The 20,793-nt window shown below is 45.8% G+C and overlaps 1 protein-coding gene across 2 annotated transcripts in view; it reads left to right on the forward strand.

The window, feature by feature from the left end:
• Positions 1-20,793, forward strand: part of LOC139563537 (intersectin-2-like) — a 99,567-nt gene that overhangs the window by 26,952 nt on the left and 51,822 nt on the right. For both annotated transcript variants that reach the window (XM_071382276.1, XM_071382277.1), the window contains exons 3-13: positions 2,591-2,683; positions 3,098-3,161; positions 8,427-8,611; positions 8,722-8,973; positions 11,110-11,203; positions 14,140-14,282; positions 17,731-17,794; positions 18,013-18,150; positions 18,987-19,075; positions 19,592-19,833; positions 20,133-20,282. In XM_071382276.1, the coding sequence (XP_071238377.1) occupies positions 2,591-2,683; positions 3,098-3,161; positions 8,427-8,611; positions 8,722-8,973; positions 11,110-11,203; positions 14,140-14,282; positions 17,731-17,794; positions 18,013-18,150; positions 18,987-19,075; positions 19,592-19,833; positions 20,133-20,282 (1,514 nt within the window). The remainder of the gene's footprint in view (positions 1-2,590; positions 2,684-3,097; positions 3,162-8,426; positions 8,612-8,721; positions 8,974-11,109; positions 11,204-14,139; positions 14,283-17,730; positions 17,795-18,012; positions 18,151-18,986; positions 19,076-19,591; positions 19,834-20,132; positions 20,283-20,793) is intronic.

A 20,793-nucleotide genomic window follows, 5' to 3' on the forward strand; every position in this document is an offset into this window, starting at 1 on the left:
GTCTACTGTACCTGTTCTACTGCTGTATCTACTGTCTACTGTACCTGAGTCTGTTCTACTGCTGTATCTACTGTCTACTGTACCTGTTCTACTGCTGTATCTACTGTCTACTGTACCTGAGTCTGTTCTACTGCTATCTACTGTACCTGAGTCTGTTCTACTGCTGTATCTGCTGTCTACTGTACCTGAGTCTGTTCTACTGCTGTATCTGCTGTCTACTGTACCTGTTCTACTGCTGTATCTACTGTCTACTGTACCTATTGTTCTAATGTTATCTAACTCTACCTCCCTCCCTGATACAGTGCTGTTGTATCTAACTACCTCCCTCCCTGATACAGTGCTGTTGTATCTAACTATACCTCTCTCCCTGATGCTACATTAGTGTTATATAACTCTACGTCCCTCTGTTATGTGGTTCTTCCTGTTCAATCTGAAGCTACGATGTGAAATTAGCCTGGATTAACAGGGCGAAACCCTACTGAGAAGACAGATCAGTCCCAGCACAAACATACTCTACCTACTGGATCAGTAGATTCAAGTAATATTGTCCTGTCCTGTACTGTAAGCCCCATGTCCACTTTCAGTAAGCCCCATGTCCACTTTCAGTAAGCCCCATGTCCACTTTCAGTAAGCCCCATGTCCACTTTCAGTTAGCCCCATGTCCACTTTCAGTTAGCCCCATGTCCACTTTCAGTTAGCCCCATGTCCACTTTCAGTAAGCCCCATGTCCACTTTCAGTAAGCCCCATGTCCACTTTCAGTAAGCCCCATGTCCACTTTCAGTAAGCCCCATGTCCACTTTCAGTAAGCCTCATGTCCACTTTCAGTAAGCCCCATGTCCACTTTCAGTAAGCCCCATGTCCACTTTCAGTTAGCCCCATGTCCACTTTCAGTTAGCCCCATGTCCACTTTCAGTAAGCCCCATGTCCACTTTCAGTAAGCCCCATGTCCACTTTCAGTTAGCCCCATGTCCACTTTCAGTAAGCCCCATGTCCACTTTCAGTAAGCCCCATGTCCACTTTCAGTAAGCCCCATGTCCACTTTCAGTTAGCCCCATGTCCACTTTCAGTAAGCCCCATGTCCACTTTCAGTAAGCCCCATGTCCACTTTCAGTTAGCCCCATGTCCACTTTCAGTTAGCCCCATGTCCACTTTCAGTAAGCCCCATGACCACTTTCAGTAAGCCCCATGTCCACTTTCAGTAAGCCTCATGTCCACTTTCAGTAAGCCCCATGTCCACTTTCAGTAAGCCCCATGTCCACTTTCAGTAAGCCCCATGTCCACTTTCAGTAAGCCTCATGGGAGGGTGGCTCAGTTGGTATAGTGTGGCGCTTGCAATGCCAGAGTTGTGGGTTAATTCCCACGAGGGACCAGTATGAAAATGTATGCACTCACTACTGTAAGTCTCTCTGACTCACTACTGTAAGTCTCTCTGGATAAGAGAGTCTGCTAAATGACTCACTACTGTAAGTCTCTCTGACTCACTACTGTAAGTCTCTCTGGATAAGAGTGTCTGCTAAATGACTCACTACTGTAAGTCTCTCTGACTCACTACTGTAAGTCTCTCTGGATAAGAGAGTCTGCTAAATGACTCACTACTGTAAGTCTCTCTGACTCACTACTGTAAGTCTCTCTGGATAAGAGAGTCTGCTAAATGACTCACTACTGTAAGTCTCTCTGACTCACTACTGTAAGTCTCTCTGGATAAGAGTGTCTGCTAAATGACTCACTACTGTAAGTCTCTCTGGATAAGAGTGTCTGCTAAATGACTCACTACTGTAGGTCTCTCTGGATAAGAGTGTCTGCTAAATGACTCACTACTGTAAGTCTCTCTGGATAAGAGCGTCTGCTAAATGACTCATTACTGTAAGTCTCTCTGGATAAGAGTGTCTGCTAAATGACTCACTACTGTAAGTCTCTCTGGATAAGAGTGTCTGCTAAATGACTAAAGTGTAAAAATGTGTCTTACTACCACAGACCTGTTTGCCTTGTTCTGACAGACGTGCCCTGACAGACGTGTCCTGACAGACGTGTCCTGACAGACGTGCCCTGACAGACGTGTCCTGACAGACGTGTCCTGACAGACGTGTCCTGACAGACGTGTCCTGACAGACGTGCCCTGACAGACGTGTCCTGACAGACGTTCCCCGACAGACGTGTCCCCGACAGAAGTGTCCTGACAGACGTGTCCTGACAGACGTGCCCTGACAGACGTGTCCTGACAGACGTGTCCTGACAGACGTGCCCTGACAGACGTGTCCTGACAGACGTGTCCTGACAGACGTGCCCTGACAGACGTGCCCTGACAGACGTGTCCTGACAGACGTGTCCTGACAGACGTGCCCTGACAGACGTGTCCTGACAGACGTTCCCCGACAGACGTGTCCTGACAGAAGTGTCCTGACAGACGTGTCCTGACAGACGTGCCCTGACAGACGTGTCCTGACAGACGTGTCCTGACAGACGTGCCCTGACAGACGTGTCCTGACAGACGTGCCCTGACAGACGTGCCCTGACAGACGTGCCCTGACAGACGTGTCCTGACAGACGTGTCCTGATGATTGTCTCTTTCTTTCTTCTCTCCGTCTCCAGGTGACCTCAGTGTGTGGGCTATCTCTCCAGAAGAGAGGAACAAACATGACAAACAGTTTGACACCCTCTCTCCCACCATGGGCTACATCTCAGGTACCAAGACACCGCATGCATCCACACCAATATTTTACTACGGTTTTCTCCCCCATCTCTCCATACTGTGATGTCTTTTCTGTTTTTGTTCTCTCTCTCGCTCTTTCTCTCTTGCTCTCTCTCTCTCTTGCTCTTTCTCTTGTTCTCTCGCTCTCGTTCTCTCTCGTGCTCTCTCTCGTGCTCTCTCTCTCGTTCTCTCTCTCTCGTTCTCTCTCTCTCGTTCTTTCTCTCTCGTTCTCTCTCTCTTGCTCTCTCTCTCGTTCTCTCTCTCTCGTTCTTTCTCTCTCGTTCTCTCTCTCTTGCTCTCTCTCTCGTTCTCTTTCGTTCACTCTCTCTCTCTCGTTCTCTCTCTCTCGTTCTCTCTCGTTCGCTCTCTCTCTCGTTCTCTCTCTCTCTCTCGTTCTCTCTCTCCAGGGGAGCAGGCCAGGAAGTTCTTCTTGCAGTCGGGTCTTCCCTCCTCGGTTCTTGCAGAGATATGGTGAACACACACACACACACACACACACACACACACACACACACACACACACACACAAACACACACACACACACACACACACACACACACACACACACACACACACACACACACACACACACACACACACACACACACACACACACACACACACACTGTAATAGGGATTTCCAGGTGAATAAGGAGAGCAGTCGTTAATAAGGTCATTTTAAAAGATTTTACAAGCTGCTCAACAGAGAATTATAATATTATTAACCTTGCTGAAGCTGGAGGGGGGGGGGGGGGGGTTATTTAGCTATTTGATTTTGATGAAACATTTGATTTGATTTATAAGGATCTCCATTAGCTAATGGCGACAGCTAGTCTTACTGTGGTCGGACATAACGAAAAAGACATTACAGACAAAACCATTGAATTTGGCCTTACTGCTATTAGCACAAAGAAACACATTGGATACCAGATTCATACATGGCAAAACAGATGGTCAAAAAATATATCAGAGAATAAGGTTTGATTTAAAGTGTCTGTCCTGTATCTGAGAGATATAAGACCAGGGTTATTTTTATTATTATTTGTTACCCATATTTAACCAATTTATTTTGGCGATAAACTACTTCCATATACAGGGCCTTCAGAAAGTATTCACACCCCTTGACTTTACATTTTGTTACTTCCTGAATATAGAATGGATTACATTGTCACTGGCTAGTAATGGATTACATTGTCACAGACAATACCCAGTAATGTCAAAGTGGAATTATGTTTTTCAAAACTTTTACAAATTAATACAAAATGAAAAGCTAAAATGTCTTGAGTCAACAGTTATTCAATCCCTTTGTTATGGCCTAAATAAGTGAATGGGTAAAATGTGCTTAACAAGTCACTCTGTGTGCAGTAATAGTGTTTAACATGATTTTGGAATTACTACCTCATCTCTATACCCCACACATACAATTATCTGTAGGGTCCTTCAGTCGAGCAGTGAATTTCAATTTCAATTTCAAACACAGATTCAACCACAAAGACCAGGGAGGTATTCCATTGCCTCACAAAGAAGGGCACCTATTGGTAGATACAGACATTAAAGCAGACATTGAATATCCCTTTGAGCATGGTGACATTATTAATTACACTTTGGATGGTGTATCAATACACCCAGTCACTACAAAGATACAGACGTCCTTCCTAACTCAGTTTCCGGAGAGGAAGGAAACCATTTAGGCATTACACCATGAGGCCAATGGTGACTTTAAAACAGTTGCAGAGTTTAATGGCTGTGATAGGATAAAACTGAGGATGGATCAACAACATTGTAGTTACTCCACAATACTAACCTAAATGACATAGTGAAAATAAGGAACCCTGTACAGAATAAAAATATTCCAAAACATACTGCAAAAAATGTGGCAAAGAAATGACCTTTTTGTCCTGAATACAAAGTGTTAGGTTTGGGGCAAATCCAATACAACACATTACTGAATACCACTCTCCTTATTTTCAAGCATAGATATGGCTGCATCATGTTATGGGTATGCTTGTAATCATTAAGGACTGGGGAGTTTTTCAGGATAAAAAAGAAACAGAATGGAGCTAAGTACAGGCAAAATCAGTCGGCTTTCCACCAGACACTGGGAGAAGAATTCACCTTTCAGCAGGACAATAACCTAAAACACAAGGCCAAATATACACTGGATTTTCTTACCAAGAAGACAGTCAAGAAGAGTCGCCGAGTTACACTTTTGAATTAAATCGACTCCAAGATCTATGGCAAGACCTGAAAATGGTTGTCAAACGATGACAGACAACCAATTTGACAGAGTGTGAAGAATTTTGATAAGAATGTTGAACAATCCAGGTGTGTAAAGCTCTTAGAGATTTCCCCAGAAAGACTTACACCTCTAATCACTGACGACATTGTATACTTCTGTCCATTTTTCAGACTGTCACCGGGCTTCCTTCAGACGCAAAACAACCAAAATGTTTGCGTTCGTGAGAGTCTCACCTTTTCATATTAACTGTTCGGACGCTACAGACCGATTCCACAGATGCGGACGGCTGCCATTGGCAGATGCGGTGGATAGATACAAAAAAAAACATCTCTGGCTTCAACAGACCGACGTTGAACTCTAGGGAGTTTTAACATACTAATCAGACAGAAAAACACATAAACGCCAGATGAGAGGCATTTAGGAAGTCCGCTACTGAATCACACACTGTCACAGAATACAGTAATAATCAGTGTGTCCTCGGCCCTTGCGCCTCCAGTCTGGTGTCAAACACTATCAACATATTTGACAACAATCCATAACATTCTACCCGCACCTTGCACTCACAGAACACGGGCAGATTGTGAATTACACAAAGGGAAAATATATAAAATGCTAAACATGAACTTCATTCACATTACACACACACACACACACACACACACACACACACACACACACACACACACACACACACACACACACACACACACACACACACACACACACACACACACACACACACACACACGTGTATCCCATGTGAGGATATTCCATAGTAATGACCCTCTCTGACCCTCAGGGCGCTGGCTGACATGAGTAAGGACGGGAAGATGGACAGGGTTTGTGGCCAATGTGAGGATATTCCATAGTAATGACCCTCTCTGACCCCCAGGGCGCTGGCTGACATGAGTAAGGACGGGAAGATGGACAGGGTTTGTGGCCAATGTGAGGATATTCCATAGTAATGACCCTCTCTGACCCCCAGGGCGCTGGCTGACATGAGTAAGGACGGGAAGATGGACAGGGTTTGTGGCCAATGTGAGGATATTCCATAGTAATGACCCTCTCTGACCCCCAGGGCGCTGGCTGACATGAGTAAGAACGGGAAGATGGACAGGGTTTGTGGCCAATGTGAGGATATTCCATAGTAATGACCCTCTCTGACCCCCAGGGCGCTGGCTGACATGAGTAAGGACGGGAAGATGGACAGGGTTTGTGGCCAATGTGAGGATATTCCATAGTAATGACCCTCTCTGACCCCCAGGGCGCTGGCTGACATGAGTAAGGACGGGAAGATGGACAGGGTTTGTGGCCAATGTGAGGATATTCCATAGTAATGACCCTCTCTGACCCCCAGGGCGCTGGCTGACATGAGTAAGGACGGGGAGATGGACAGGGTTTGTGGCCAATGTGAGGATATTCCATAGTAATGACCCTCTCTGACCCCCAGGGCGCTGGCTGACATGAGTAAGGACGGGAAGATGGACAGGGTTTGTGGCCAATGTGAGGATATTCCATAGTAATGACCCTCTCTGACCCCCAGGGCGCTGGCTGACATGAGTAAGGACGGGGAGATGGACAGGGTTTGTGGCCAATGTGAGGATATTCCATAGTAATGACCCTCTCTGACCCCCAGGGCGCTGGCTGACATGAGTAAGGACGGGGAGATGGACAGGGTTTGTGGCCAATGTGAGGATATTCCATAGTAATGACCCTCTCTGACCCCCAGGGCGCTGGCTGACATGAGTAAGGACGGGGAGATGGACAGGGTTTGTGGCCAATGTGAGGATATTCCATAGTAATGACCCTCTCTGACCCCCAGGGCGCTGGCTGACATGAGTAAGGACGGGAAGATGGACAGGGTTTGTGGCCAATGTGAGGATATTCCATAGTAATGACCCTCTCTGACCCCCAGGGCGCTGGCTGACATGAGTAAGGACGGGAAGATGGACAGGGTTTGTGGCCAATGTGAGGATATTCCATAGTAATGACCCTCTCTGACCCCCAGGGCGCTGGCTGACATGAGTAAGGACGGGAAGATGGACAGGGTTTGTGGCCAATGTGAGGATATTCCATAGTAATGACCCTCTCTGACCCCCAGGGCGCTGGCTGACATGAGTAAGGACGGGAAGATGGACAGGGTTTGTGCCCCATGTGAGGATATTCCATAGTAATGACCCTCTCTGACCCCCAGGGCGCTGGCTGACATGAGTAAGGACGGGAAGATGGACAGGGTTTGTGCCCCATGTGAGGATATTCCATAGTAATGACCCTCTCTGACCCCCAGGGCGCTGGCTGACATGAGTAAGGACGGGAAGATGGACAGGGTTTGTGCCCCATGTGAGGATATTCCATAGTAATGACCCTCTCTGACCCTCAGGGCGCTGGCTGACATGAGTAAGGACGGGAAGATGGACAGGGTTTGTGCCCCATGTGAGGATATTCCATAGTAATGACCCTCTCTGACCCCCAGGGCGCTGGCTGACATGAGTAAGGACGGGAAGATGGACAGGGTTTGTGCCCCATGTGAGGATATTCCATAGTAATGACCCTCTCTGACCCCCAGGGCGCTGGCTGACATGAGTAAGGACGGGAAGATGGACAGGGTTTGTGCCCCATGTGAGGATATTCCATAGTAATGACCCTCTCTGACCCCCAGGGCGCTGGCTGACATGAGTAAGGACGGGAAGATGGACAGGGTTTGTGCCCAATGTGAGGATATTCCATAGTAATGACCCTCTCTGACCCCCAGGGCGCTGGCTGACATGAGTAAGGACGGGAAGATGGACAGGGTTTGTGGCCAATGTGAGGATATTCCATAGTAATGACCCTCTCTGACCCCCAGGGCGCTGGCTGACATGAGTAAGGACGGGAAGATGGACAGGGTTTGTGGCCAATGTGAGGATATTCCATAGTAATGACCCTCTCTGACCCCCAGGGCGCTGGCTGACATGAGTAAGGACGGGAAGATGGACAGGGTTTGTGGCCAATGTGAGGATATTCCATAGTAATGACCCTCTCTGACCCCCAGGGCGCTGGCTGACATGAGTAAGGACGGGAAGATGGACAGGGTTTGTGGCCAATGTGAGGATATTCCATAGTAATGACCCTCTCTGACCCCCAGGGCGCTGGCTGACATGAGTAAGGACGGGAAGATGGACAGGGTTTGTGGCCAATGTGAGGATATTCCATAGTAATGACCCTCTCTGACCCCCAGGGCGCTGGCTGACATGAGTAAGGACGGGAAGATGGACAGGGTTTGTGGCCAATGTGAGGATATTCCATAGTAATGACCCTCTCTGACCCCCAGGGCGCTGGCTGACATGAGTAAGGACGGGAAGATGGACAGGGTTTGTGGCCAATGTGAGGATATTCCATAGTAATGACCCTCTCTGACCCCCAGGGCGCTGGCTGACATGAGTAAGGACGGGAAGATGGACAGGGTTTGTGGCCAATGTGAGGATATTCCATAGTAATGACCCTCTCTGACCCCCAGGGCGCTGGCTGACATGAGTAAGGACGGGAAGATGGACAGGTTGGAGTTCTCCGTCTCTATGAAGCTCATTAAGCTCAAACTGCAGGGCACGCCCCTTCTCTCAACTTTACCAATCATCATGAAGCAGCCGCCAGTGCCCGCCCCTAACCCCTCCTCTACAGACGCCATGTCCGCCTCGCGCTACGGTACTTTAAAACAGACACACATACATAGACTTCTCTTCTGTTCTCAATATGTCTGTAGATGGTTTATCTTAATATTTATTTGGACTCTTTAATGTTCTGTGTCTCTCCAGGAATGGGTTCCGTGCCAAACCTTTCTATGATGCCCGGAGGCATCGCCATGCTCACCCCCATGACCCCTAACCTCTCACCCATGACACCTATGAGCGGCCTCACCCCCATGATCCCAACAGCTACAGGCATGGCCCCCATGGTTTCCATGCCAACGATGCCCATGCCCCTGCTGCCGTCCCTTGGCAGCCCCGCTTTGCCCAACGGCACTATGGGTATTCTACAGCAACTCCCACCAGGACACATGGGGACAGGTAAGAGGAGGACAGTCTCTGTGTGTCTCTCTCTGTCTATGTATGTCTCTCTCTCTTTCTGTATGTCTCTCTGTCTCTGTCTCTGTGTCACTCTCTCTTTGTCGCTCTGTTTGTCTCTCTGTCTCTGTGTCACTCTCTCTGTGTCTGTCTCTGTGTCACTCTCTCTGTGTCTCTCTCTGTTTCTGTATGTGTCTCTGTGTCTCTCTCTCTGTCTCTCCTCTCTCTCTCTCTCTCTGTCTCTCTCTGTCTCTGTCTCTCTCTCTCTCTGTCTCTCTCTGTCTCTTTATGTCTCTCTGTCTCTGTGTCACTCTCTCTGTCTCTGTGTCTCTCTGTCTGTCTCTCTCCATCTCTTTATGTCTCTCTCTCTGTCTCTCTCTCTCTGTATGTCTCTATGTCTCTGTGTCTCTCTCTCTGTCTCTCTCTCTCTCTGTATGTCTCTCTGTCTCTGTGTCACTCTCCCATTGTCTCTCTGTGTTTCTGTATGTGTCTCTGTCTCTGTGTCTCTCTCTCTCTGTCTCTCTCCGTCTCTTTATGTCTCTTTGTCTCTGTGTCTCTCTCTCTGTATGTGTCTCTCCCTGTGTCTTTCTCTCTCATCAGTGGTTTTCAACAGGTGTGCTGCAAAACGTTCCCTCATCTTATACACCTGGTTGATTAGATTTGGGAGCACCAGTGTCTCCTAAAACCAGCATCATACATTGAACACATCTGTATTGTTGTTTCAGGAAGTTGTTACAGTTGTATAATTTATTTGAATGGTGCTCATCATGAGCAAAGTCATTTGGATCATTTTACTGTGAGAACCGTTAGCACAGGCAAGTCAGATCAGGCTGAGCTGTACCACGGCCTCTGTCACAGAGACAAACAAAGCATGGCTTTAAAACGTAGAAACTCGCTTGTCTCAAACTGTTCAAAAGTAATGACCCATATTAACAGAGCTGCATTTCTATCTATCTGTATTCACAGGACGCTCTTAAAGGGGTACACACATTAATCATAATAAACAATAATTTGTCACAGAAAATGGTTTATTTTTAGTATGGACCAGGGGCGTTAAGAAAATGTAGGTGTGCAGCACCAGTCTTTATTTCATCAAGGTGTGCCACTAGTCTTTATTTCATCAAGGTGTGCTACTAGTCTTTATTTCATCAAGGTGTGCCACTAGTCTTTATTTCATCAAGGTGTGCCACTAGTCTTTATTTCATCAAGGTGTGCCACTAGTCTTTATTTCATCAAGGTGTGCTACTAGTCTTTATTTCATCAAGGTGTGCCACTAGTCTTTATTTCATCAAGGTGTGCCACTAGTCTTTATTTCATCAAGGTGTGCCACTAGTCTTTATTTCATCAAGGTGTGCCACTAGTCTTTATTTCATCAAGGTGTGCCACTAGTCTTTATTTCATCAAGGTGTGCCACTAGTCTTTATTTCATCAATGTGTTGTACTAGTCTTTATTTCATCAAGGTGTGCCACTAGTCTTTATTTCATCAAGGTGTGCCACTAGTCTTTATTTCATCAAGGTGTGCCACTAGTCTTTATTTCATCAAGGTGTGCCACTAGTCTTTATTTCATCAAGGTGTGCCACTAGTCTTTATTTCATCAAGGTGTGCCACTAGTCTTTATTTCATCAAGGTGTGCTACTAGTCTTTATTTCATCAAGGTGTGCCACTAGTCTTTATTTCATCAAGGTGTGCCACTAGTCTTTATTTCATCAAGGTGTGCCACTAGTCTTTATTTCATCAAGGTGTGCCACTAGTCTTTATTTCATCAAGGTGTGCCACTAGTCTTTATTTCATCAAGGTGTGCTACTAGTCTTTATTTCATCAAGGTGTGCCACTAGTCTTTATTTCATCAAGGTGTGCCACTAGTCTTTATTTCATCAAGGTGTGCCACTAGTCTTTATTTCATCAAGGTGTGCCACGGTTCAATAAAGGTAACCAGCGCTCTATATTTCATGCATGAAATACTGTTAGCTCCAATGGACCAATAACGAGGCCCGAGGAGCAATCTGTCTAGAAATGAAATGAGAGTAGGAAGTGCTGTGTCACCAGGCTCTACTGAGTGGACATCATGTTTGTAGTGTATGTATACAATGTAATAGAAATGGCCTTCGTAAGGAACTCAATCAACGTGTGTGTCCAGGCATGCCTCCCTCTGCGCCCTACGCATCCTCTCCTCTGGGTCTCTCTCCTGGGATCAACAAAGCTACATCGCTGTTGGACATGGGCTCAAGCAGGTAACACAGCCACACACACACACAGCCACACACACACAGCCACACACACACACACAGCCACACACACACACACACAGCCACACACACACACACACAGCCACACACACACACAGCCACACACACACACAGCCACACACACACACACACACACACACACACACACACACACACACACACACACACACACACACACACACACACACACACACACACACACACACACACACACACACACACACTCTTAATAGAATCAGATTCTGATCTCTACTCATTTAGATGCCAATGGACTATTTCTATAGCTCCATTATTTGATCCCTTTCTCCCTTTCTCTGCTCTGCTCTCTCTCTCTCTCTCTCTCTCTCTCTCTCTCTCTCTCTCTCTCTCTCTCTCTCTCTCTCTCTCTCTCTCTCTCTCTCCATCCCTCTCTTTCTCTCTCTCTCTCCACCCCTCTCTCTCTCTCTCTCTCTGTCTCTCTCTCTCCATCCCTCTCTCTCTCTCCATCCCTCTCTCTCATCCATCTCTCTCCATCCCCCTCTCTCTCATCCCTCTCTCTCCATCCCTCTCTCTCCATCCCTCTCTCTCCATCTCTCTCTCCATCCTTCTCTCTCCATCCCTCTCTCTCCATCTCTCTCTCTCCATCCCTCTACCTCCATCTCTCTCTCAATTCAATTCAATTCAATTCAAGGGGCTTTATTGGCATGGGAAACATGTGTTAACATTGCCAAAGCAAGTGAGGTAGATAATATACAAAAGTGAAATAAACAATAAAAATTAACAGTAAACATTACACATACAGAAGTTTCAAAACAATAAAGACATGACAAATGTCATATTATATATATACAGTGTTGTAACAATGTACAAATGGTTAAAGCACACAAGTTAAAATAAATAAACATAAATATGGGTTGTATTTACAATGGTGTTTGTTCTTCACTGGTTGCCCTTTTCTTGTGGCAACAGGTCACAAATCTTGCTGCTGTGATGGCACACTGTGGAATTTCACCCAGTAGATATGGGAGTTTATCAAAATTGGATTTGTTTTCGAATTCTTTGTGGATCTGTGTAATCTGAGGGAAATATGTCTCTCTAATATGGTCATACATTGGGCAGGAGGTTAGGAAGTGCAGCTCAGTTTCCACCTCATTTTGTGGGCAGTGTGCACATAGCCTGTCTTCTCTTGAGAGCCATGTCTGCCTACGGCGGCCTTTCTCAATAGCAAGGCTATGCTCACTGAGTCTGTACATAGTCAAAGCTTTCCTTAAGTTTGGGTCAGTCACAGTGGTCAGGTATTCTGCCACTGTGTACTCTCTGTTTAGGGCCAAATAGCATTCTAGTTTGCTCTGTTTTTTTGTTAATTCTTTCCAATGTGTCAAGTAATTATCTTTTTGTTTTCTCATGATTTGGTTGGGTCTAATTGTGCTGTTGTCCTGGGGCTCTGTGGGGTGTGTTTGTGTTTGTGAACAGAGCCCTAGGACCAGCTTGCTTAGGGGACTCTTCTCCAGGTTCATCTCTCTGTAGGTGATGGCTTTGTTATGGAAGGTTTGGGAATCGCTTCCTTTTAGGTGGTTGTAGAATTTAACGGCTCTTTTCTGGATTTTGATAATTAGTGGGTATCGGCCTAATTCTGCTCTGCATGCATTATTTGGTGTTCTACGTTGTACACGGAGGATATTTTTGCAGAATTCTGCATGCAGAGTCTCAATTTGGTGTTTGTCCCATTTTGTGAAATCTTGGTTGGTGAGCGGACCCCAGACCTCACAACCATAAAGGGCAATGGGCTCTATGACTGATTCAAGTATTTTTAGCCAGATCCTAATTGGTATGTTGAAATTTATGTTCCTTTTGATGGCATAGAAGGCCCTTCTTGCCTTGTCTCTCAGATCATTCACAGCTTTGTGGAAGTTACCTGTGGTGCTGATGTTTAGGCCGAGGTATGTATAGTTTTTTGTGTGCTCTAGGGCAACGGTGTCTAGATGGAATTTGTGGTCCTGGTGACTGGACCTTTTTTGGAACACCATTATTTTGGTCTTACTGAGATTTACTGTCAGGGCCCAGGTCTGACAGAATCTGTGCAGAAGATCTAGGTGCTGCTGTAGGCCCTCCTTGGTTGGTGACAGAAGCACCAGATCATCAGCAAACAGTAGACATTTGACTTCGGATTCTAGTAGGGTGAGACCGGGTGCTGCAGACTGTTCTAGTGCCCGCGCCAATTCGTTGATATATATGTTGAAGAGGGTGGGGCTTAAGCTGCATCCCTGTCTCACCCCACGACCCTGTGTGAAGAAATGTGTGTGTTTTTTGCCAATTTTAACCGCACACTTGTTGTTTGTGTACATGGATTTTATAATGTCGTATGTTTTACCCCCAACACCACTTTCCATCAATTTGTATAGCAGACCCTCATGCCAAATTGAGTCGAAGGCTTTTTTGAAATCAACAAAGCATGAGAAGACTTTGCCTTTGTTTTGGTTTGTTTGGTTGTCAATTAGGGTGTGTAGGGTGAATACATGGTCTGTTGTACGGTAATTTGGTAAAAAGCCAATTTGACATTTGCTCAGTACATTGTTTTCATTGAGGAAATGTACGAGTCTGCTGTTAATGATAATGCAGAGTATTTTCCCAAGGTTACTGTTGACGCATATTCCACGGTAGTTATTGGGGTCAAATTTGTCTCCACTTTTGTGGATTGGGGTGATCAGTCCTTGGTTCCAAATATTGGGGAAGATGCCAGAGCTAAGGACGATGTTAAAGTCACCATCTCTCTCTCTCCATCTCTACCTCCATCTATCTCTCTCCATCCCTCTCTACCTCATCCCTCTCTCTCCATCACTCTCTACCTCCATCTCTCTCTCTCCATCCCTTTCTACTTCCATCTCTCTCTCTCCATCCCTCTACCTCATCTCTCTCCCTCTATTCCTCTCTCTGGTCCCTAGCTCCAACTCGTCCTCCACCACCTCCCTGGCAGGTAGTTCTCCGAAGATCGCTCCCTCTGACTGGGCCGTGCCTCACGCCTCGCGCCTCAAATACAGGCAGCAGTTTAACAGCCTGGACAAGCACATGACAGGATACCTCACAGGTGGGTGCTGCTGGGAAATGTAGGCAAACAGATGAGCTGCCGTCTGACAGGAGGCAATGTAGTTTACCTCACAGTCAGGTATAGGTAATGTAGTTTATCTCACAGACAGGTATAGGTAATGCAGTTTACCTGACAGACAGGTATAGGTAACATAGTTTACCTCACAGACAGATATAGGTAATGCAGTTTACCTCACAGACATGTATAGGTAATGGGTTTTACCTCACATGCAGGTATAGGTAATGTAGTTTACCTCACAGACAGGTATAGGTAATGTAGTGTACCTCACAGACAGGTATAGGTAACATAGTTTATCTCACAGACAGGTATAGGTAATGCAGTTTACCTCACAGACAGGTTTAGGTAACATAGTGTACCTCACAGACAGATGTAGGTAATGCAGTTTACCTGACAGACATGTATAGGCAATGCAGTTTACCTCACAGACATGTATAGGTAATGTAGTTTACCTCACATACAGGTCTAGGTAATGAAGTTTACCTCACAGACAGGTATAGGTAACATAGTTTACCTCACAGACAGGTATAGGTAATGTAGTTTACCTCACAGACAGGTATAGGTAATGTAGTTTACCTCACAGACAGGTATAGGTAATGTAGTTTACCTCACATACAGGTATAGGTAATGTAGTTTACCTCACATACATGTATAGGTAATGTAGTTTACCTCACAGACAGGTATAGGTAATGTAGTTTACCTCAGACAGGTATAGGCAATGTAGTTTACCTCACAGACAGGTATAGGTAATGTGGTTTACCTCACATGTATGTATAGGTAATGCAGTTTACCTCACAGACAGGTATAGGTAATGTAGTTTACCCCAGACATGTATAGGTAATGCGGTTTACCTCACAGACAGGTATAGGTAATGTAGTTTACCCCAGACATGTATAGGTAATGTAGTTTACCTCACAGACAGGTATAGGTAATGTAGTGTACCTCAGACAGGTATAGGTTATGTAGTTTACCTCACAGACAGGTATAGGTAATGTGGTTTACCTCACATGCAGGTATAGGTAATGTAGTTTAACCCAGACAGGTATAGGTAATGTAGTTTACCTCACAGACAGGTATAGGTAATGCGGTTTACCTCACATACAGGTATAGGTAATGTAGTGTACCTCAGACAGGTATAGGTTATGTAGTGTACCCCATAGACAGGTATAGGTAATGTAGTGTACCTGACAGACAGGTATAGGTAATGTAGTTTACCTCACAGACAGGTATAGGTAATGTAGCGTACCTCAGACAGGTATAGGTAATGTAGTGTACCTGACAGACAGGTATAGGTAATGTAGTGTACCTCAGACAGGTATAGGTAATGTAGTGTACCTGACAGACAGGTATAGGTAATGTAGTATACCTGACAGACAGGTATAGGTAATGTAGTGTATCTGACAGACAGGTATAGGTAATGTAGTGTACCTCAGACAGGTATAGGTAATGTAGTGTACCTGACAGACAGGTATAGGCAATGTAGTGTACCTGACAGACAGGTATAGGTAATGTAGTGTATCTGACAGACAGGTATAGGTAATGTAGTGTACCTCAGACAGGTATAGGTAATGTAGTGTACCTGACAGACAGGTATAGGTAATGTAGTGTACCTGACAGACAGGTATAGGTAATGTAGTGTATCTGACAGACAGGTATAGGTAATGTAGTGTACCTCAGACAGGTATAGGTAATGTAGTGTACTTCACAGACAGGTATAGGTAATGTAGTGTACCTGACAGACAGGTATAGGTAATGTAGTGTACCTGACAGACAGGTATAGGTAATGTAGTGTACCTGACAGACAGGTGGGTAACTGGATATTGCAGTTATATGAGAGATGGTTGATGTAAATGAAGCCGTTAGCTTGGTGAAGAAAAGGAAGACACTACAGCAGACTATTGAAAGTCCAGTGCAGTGGACTAAAATGTGATGTGCTTGTGTTTTATATACTCATTGGCCAGTTTATTAGGTACACCCTCAATTGGTATGAAGGGACCTAACGTGTGCCAGAAAAACATTCCTCATACCATTACAACACCGCCACCAAATGATTCGTCAGACCAGGCGATGTTTTTTCCACTCCTCTATAGTCCAGTGTTGGAGATGGTTTCCCCACTCCTCTATAGTCCAGTGTTGGAGATGGTTTCCCCACTCCTCTATAGTCCAGTGTTGGAGATGGTTTCCCCACTCCTCTATAGTCCAGTGTTGGAGATGGTTTCCCCACTCCTCTATAGTCCAGTGTTGGAGATGGTTTCCCCACTCCTCTATAGTCCAGTGTTGGAGATGGTTTCCCCACTCCTCTATAGTCCAGTGTTGGAGATGGTTTCCCCACTCCTCTATAGTCCAGTGTTGGAGATCGTGTGCCCACTGGAGCTGCTTCTTCTTGTTTCTGCTGTTTGAGTGGAACCCGGTCTGGCCGCCTGCTGCAATAGCCCTTCCTTTACAAGGACCGACGAGTTGTCCGTTCCGAGATGCCGTTCTGCACACCACTGTTGTACTGCACCATTATGTGTCTGTTTGTGGCCAGCCTGTTAGCTTGCACAATTCTTGCCATTCTCCTTCGACCTCTCGTCAACGAGCTGCAGCTGACTGGATGTTTTGTGTTTGTCTCACCGTTCTCTGTAAACCATAGACACTGTCGTGCGTGAAAAGCCCAGAAGGCCGGCCATTTATGAGATACTGGATCCTGCACGCCTGGCACCAACGATCATACCACGCTCAAAATCGCTTAGGTCACTAGTTTTGCCCATTCTAACATTCAATCTAACAGTAACTGAATGTCTGTCTACCTGTTTTATATAGCAAGCCACAGTCACATGACTCACTGTCTGTAGGAGCACATTTTTGAGGCGGAATGGGGGGGTGTACCTAATAAACTGGCCACTGAGTGTATATTTCCACACTATAAGGTTAGAATAATACTGTGAAAATGATGATTGATGCTCTTTTAGTGTAAGAGCTATTTGAAAAGACTGTTTTGGTGGGATGCAGTTTTGACCTTCCATTGGGACGTCACCACCTGCCATAACAGCTCATTTTCAGTTTTCCCATCCCCACTCAGACCATTCTGACCACTCAGACAGTACTTGCAGAAATTCTTGCTTGAGAAATTGCTCTTTGCTAAGAAGCTATTTTTGTTTATTTTTGACCATTTTAATTAAAAAGAATCACAGTAAGGATCTTAATTGTTACAGAGAAATGATTTAGATGTTGAGATAAAAATGGCTGACCTTTTTAAGATCCACCTTGTGATAGGTTGATAGAATGGCATTCTGGGTCTTTTTTTAAAATGTATTTTTACTGACAAAATCAATCAAGGTTATGCCGAAAGGCTACAATGCCGAAAGGTCATTAAAGGTCGTTATGCCGAAAGGTCATTTATTTCAGTAATGAGAAGTGGACTGAGGTTGCTTTACTATGTGTCTTTCAGGTCCGCAAGTGAGGAATGCCATGGCAACCACTCTGCTCACTCATACACAGCTGGCCACCATCTGGTGAGTACGCCTTCATCATCATCATCATCATCATATCATCAGCTTGTACCTGTATAAGAACGTTTGACCACAGGAACGTGTGTGTGTGTGTGTGTGTGTGTGAGAGTGTGTGTGTGTGTGTGTGTGTGTGTGTGTGTGTGTGTGTGTGTGTGTGTGTGTGTGTGTGTGTGTGTGTGTGTGTGTGTGTGTGTGTGTGTGTGTGTGTGTGTCTCTGTCAGGAACCTGGCTGATATAGATAAGGATGGGACGCTAAGAGGAGAGGAGTTTATTCTGGCCATGCATCTAGTGGACTTGGCCAAGACAGGACGACCCTTACCCCTCACACTACCAACAGAACTAATACCACCATCAGAGAGGTACACACACACACACACACACACACACACACACACACACACACACACACACACACACACACACACACACACACACACACACACTACCAACAGAACTAATACCACCATCAGAGAGGTACACACACACACACACACACACACACACACACACACACACACACACACACACACACACACACACACACTACCAACAGAACTAATACCACCATCAGAGAGGTACACACACACACACACACACACACACACACACACACACACACACACACACACACACACACACACACACACACACACACACACACACACACACACACACACTACCAACAGAACTAATACCACCATCAGAGAGGTACACACACACACACACACACACACACACACACACACACACACACACACACACACACACACACACACACACACACACTACCAACAGAACTAATACCACCATCAGAGAGGTACACACACACACACACACACACACACACACACACACACACACACACACACACACACACACACACACACACACACACACTACCAACAGAACTAATACCACCATCAGAGAGGTACACACACACACACACACACACACACACACACACACACACACACACACACACACACACACTACCAACAGAACGAATACCATCATCATCACACACACACACACACACGCACACACACACACACACACACACACACACACACACACACACACACACACACACACACACACACACACACACACACACACACACACACACACACTACCAGCAGAACTAATACCACCATCAGAGAGTTACACACACACTCATACACACTGTTTCTTGTAGGGGTTCTGTGAATGGGACCAGCTTGTCTCTCTATGCTGGCATCACTGAAGAACTGGAGGCTGAGCCACCACAGAAAACCAAAAACAACCGTACGTACACACACACTCACACACACACACACACACACACACACTCTCATTCTCTCTGGTCCTCTCTCTCTGTCTCTCTCTGTCTGTCTCTCTCTTTCTGTCTGTCTCTTTCTGTCTGTCTGTTTCTGTCTGTCTGTCTGTCTGTCTGTCTGTCTGTCTGTCTGTCTGTCTGTCTGTCTGTCTGTCTGTCTGTCTGTCTGTCTGTCTGTCTGTCTGTCTTTATATCTCTTTCTCTCTGTCTCTGTATCTTTCTCTCTGTCTGTCTGTCTCTTTCTTTCTCTCTCTCTCGTTCTTTCTCTCTCTCGTTCTTTCTCTCTCTCTCGTTCTTTCTCTCTCTCGTTCTTTCTCTCTCTCGTTCTTTCTGTCTCTCTCGTTCTTTCTGTCTCTCTCTCTCTCTTTCTCTCTCTCTCATTCCCTCTCTCGTTCTTTTTCTCTCTCATTCTCTCGTTCTTTCTTTCTTTCTTTCTCTTGTTCTCTCTCTCTCTCTCTCTCTCTCCATCCCTCTCTCTTTCACAGTGTCGTTTGAGGATAAGTTCAAAGCCAACCTGGAGCGAGGGAACGCAGAGCTGGAGAAAAGAAGACATGCTCTGCAGGATGCACAGAGGAGAGAGGATGAGAAACGGCAGCAGAAGGAGAGCGAGGAGAGAGAGCGGGAGGTCAGGGAGCAAGAGGAGAGGAGGAGGAAGGAGGAAGAGAGGAGGATGGAGCTGGAGAGACAGAAAGAGGAGGAGAGGCTGAAGGAGATGGAGAGAAGAGAGGTGAAGAGCCGTGTTCTGTCAGGCATTCTAAATGTCAGTATAAACTGGGTGGGTCGAGCCCTGAATGCTGATTGGCTGAGAGCCGTGGTGTATCAGTCCGTATACCACGGGTATGACAAAACATTTATTTTTGACTGCTCTAATTACGTTGGTAACCAGTTTATAATAGCAGTAAGGCACCTCGGGTGTTTGCGTCGTGCCTAAGAACAGTCTTTAGCCGTGGTTATTTGGTCATATACCAAACCCTTGTGGGTCTGATTGTTTAAGTATGAGTGAGTCTGTCCGTGTGTGTTCCCCAGGCGGCGCAGCGTGAGCTGGAGCGCCAGAGGAAGGAGGAGCTGGAGAGAAGGAGGAGAGGAGAGCTGCAGCGCCAAAAGAGTCAGGAACAGGAAGACGTCAGCAAACTGAAGGCCAGGAAGAGGAGTCTGGAGACGGAGTTGGAGGCTGTGGTGAGACTCACACATATATTTGACATTTGAGTCATTGAGCAGACTCTCTTATCCAGAGCCACTTATAGAAGCAATTAGGGTTAAGTGCCTTGCTCGAGGTCACATCGACACATTTTTCCATCAAGTCGGCTCGGAGATTCGAACCAGTGACCTTTCGGTTAGTGGCCCAACACTCTTAACTGCTAGGCTACCTGCCTCCCTACACACACGCGCGGACAGAGACTCTACACCCAGACTCTACACCCAGACTCTACACACACTACCGTTCAAAATGTCCTTGTTTTTGAAAGAAAATCACTTTTTTGTCCATTTAAAATAACATCAAATTGATCAGAAATACAGTGTAGACATTGTTAATGTTGTAAATGACTATTGTAGCTGGAAACGGCAGATTTTTTATGGAATATCTACATATGCGTACAGAGGCCCATTATCAGCAACCATCACTCCTGTGTTCCAATGGCACATTGTGTTAGCTAATCCAAGTTTATAATTTTAAAAGGCTAATTGA

Source organism: Salvelinus alpinus, chromosome 34 (assembly GCF_045679555.1).
Source record: "Salvelinus alpinus chromosome 34, SLU_Salpinus.1, whole genome shotgun sequence".
Taxonomy (NCBI): domain Eukaryota; kingdom Metazoa; phylum Chordata; class Actinopteri; order Salmoniformes; family Salmonidae; genus Salvelinus; species Salvelinus alpinus.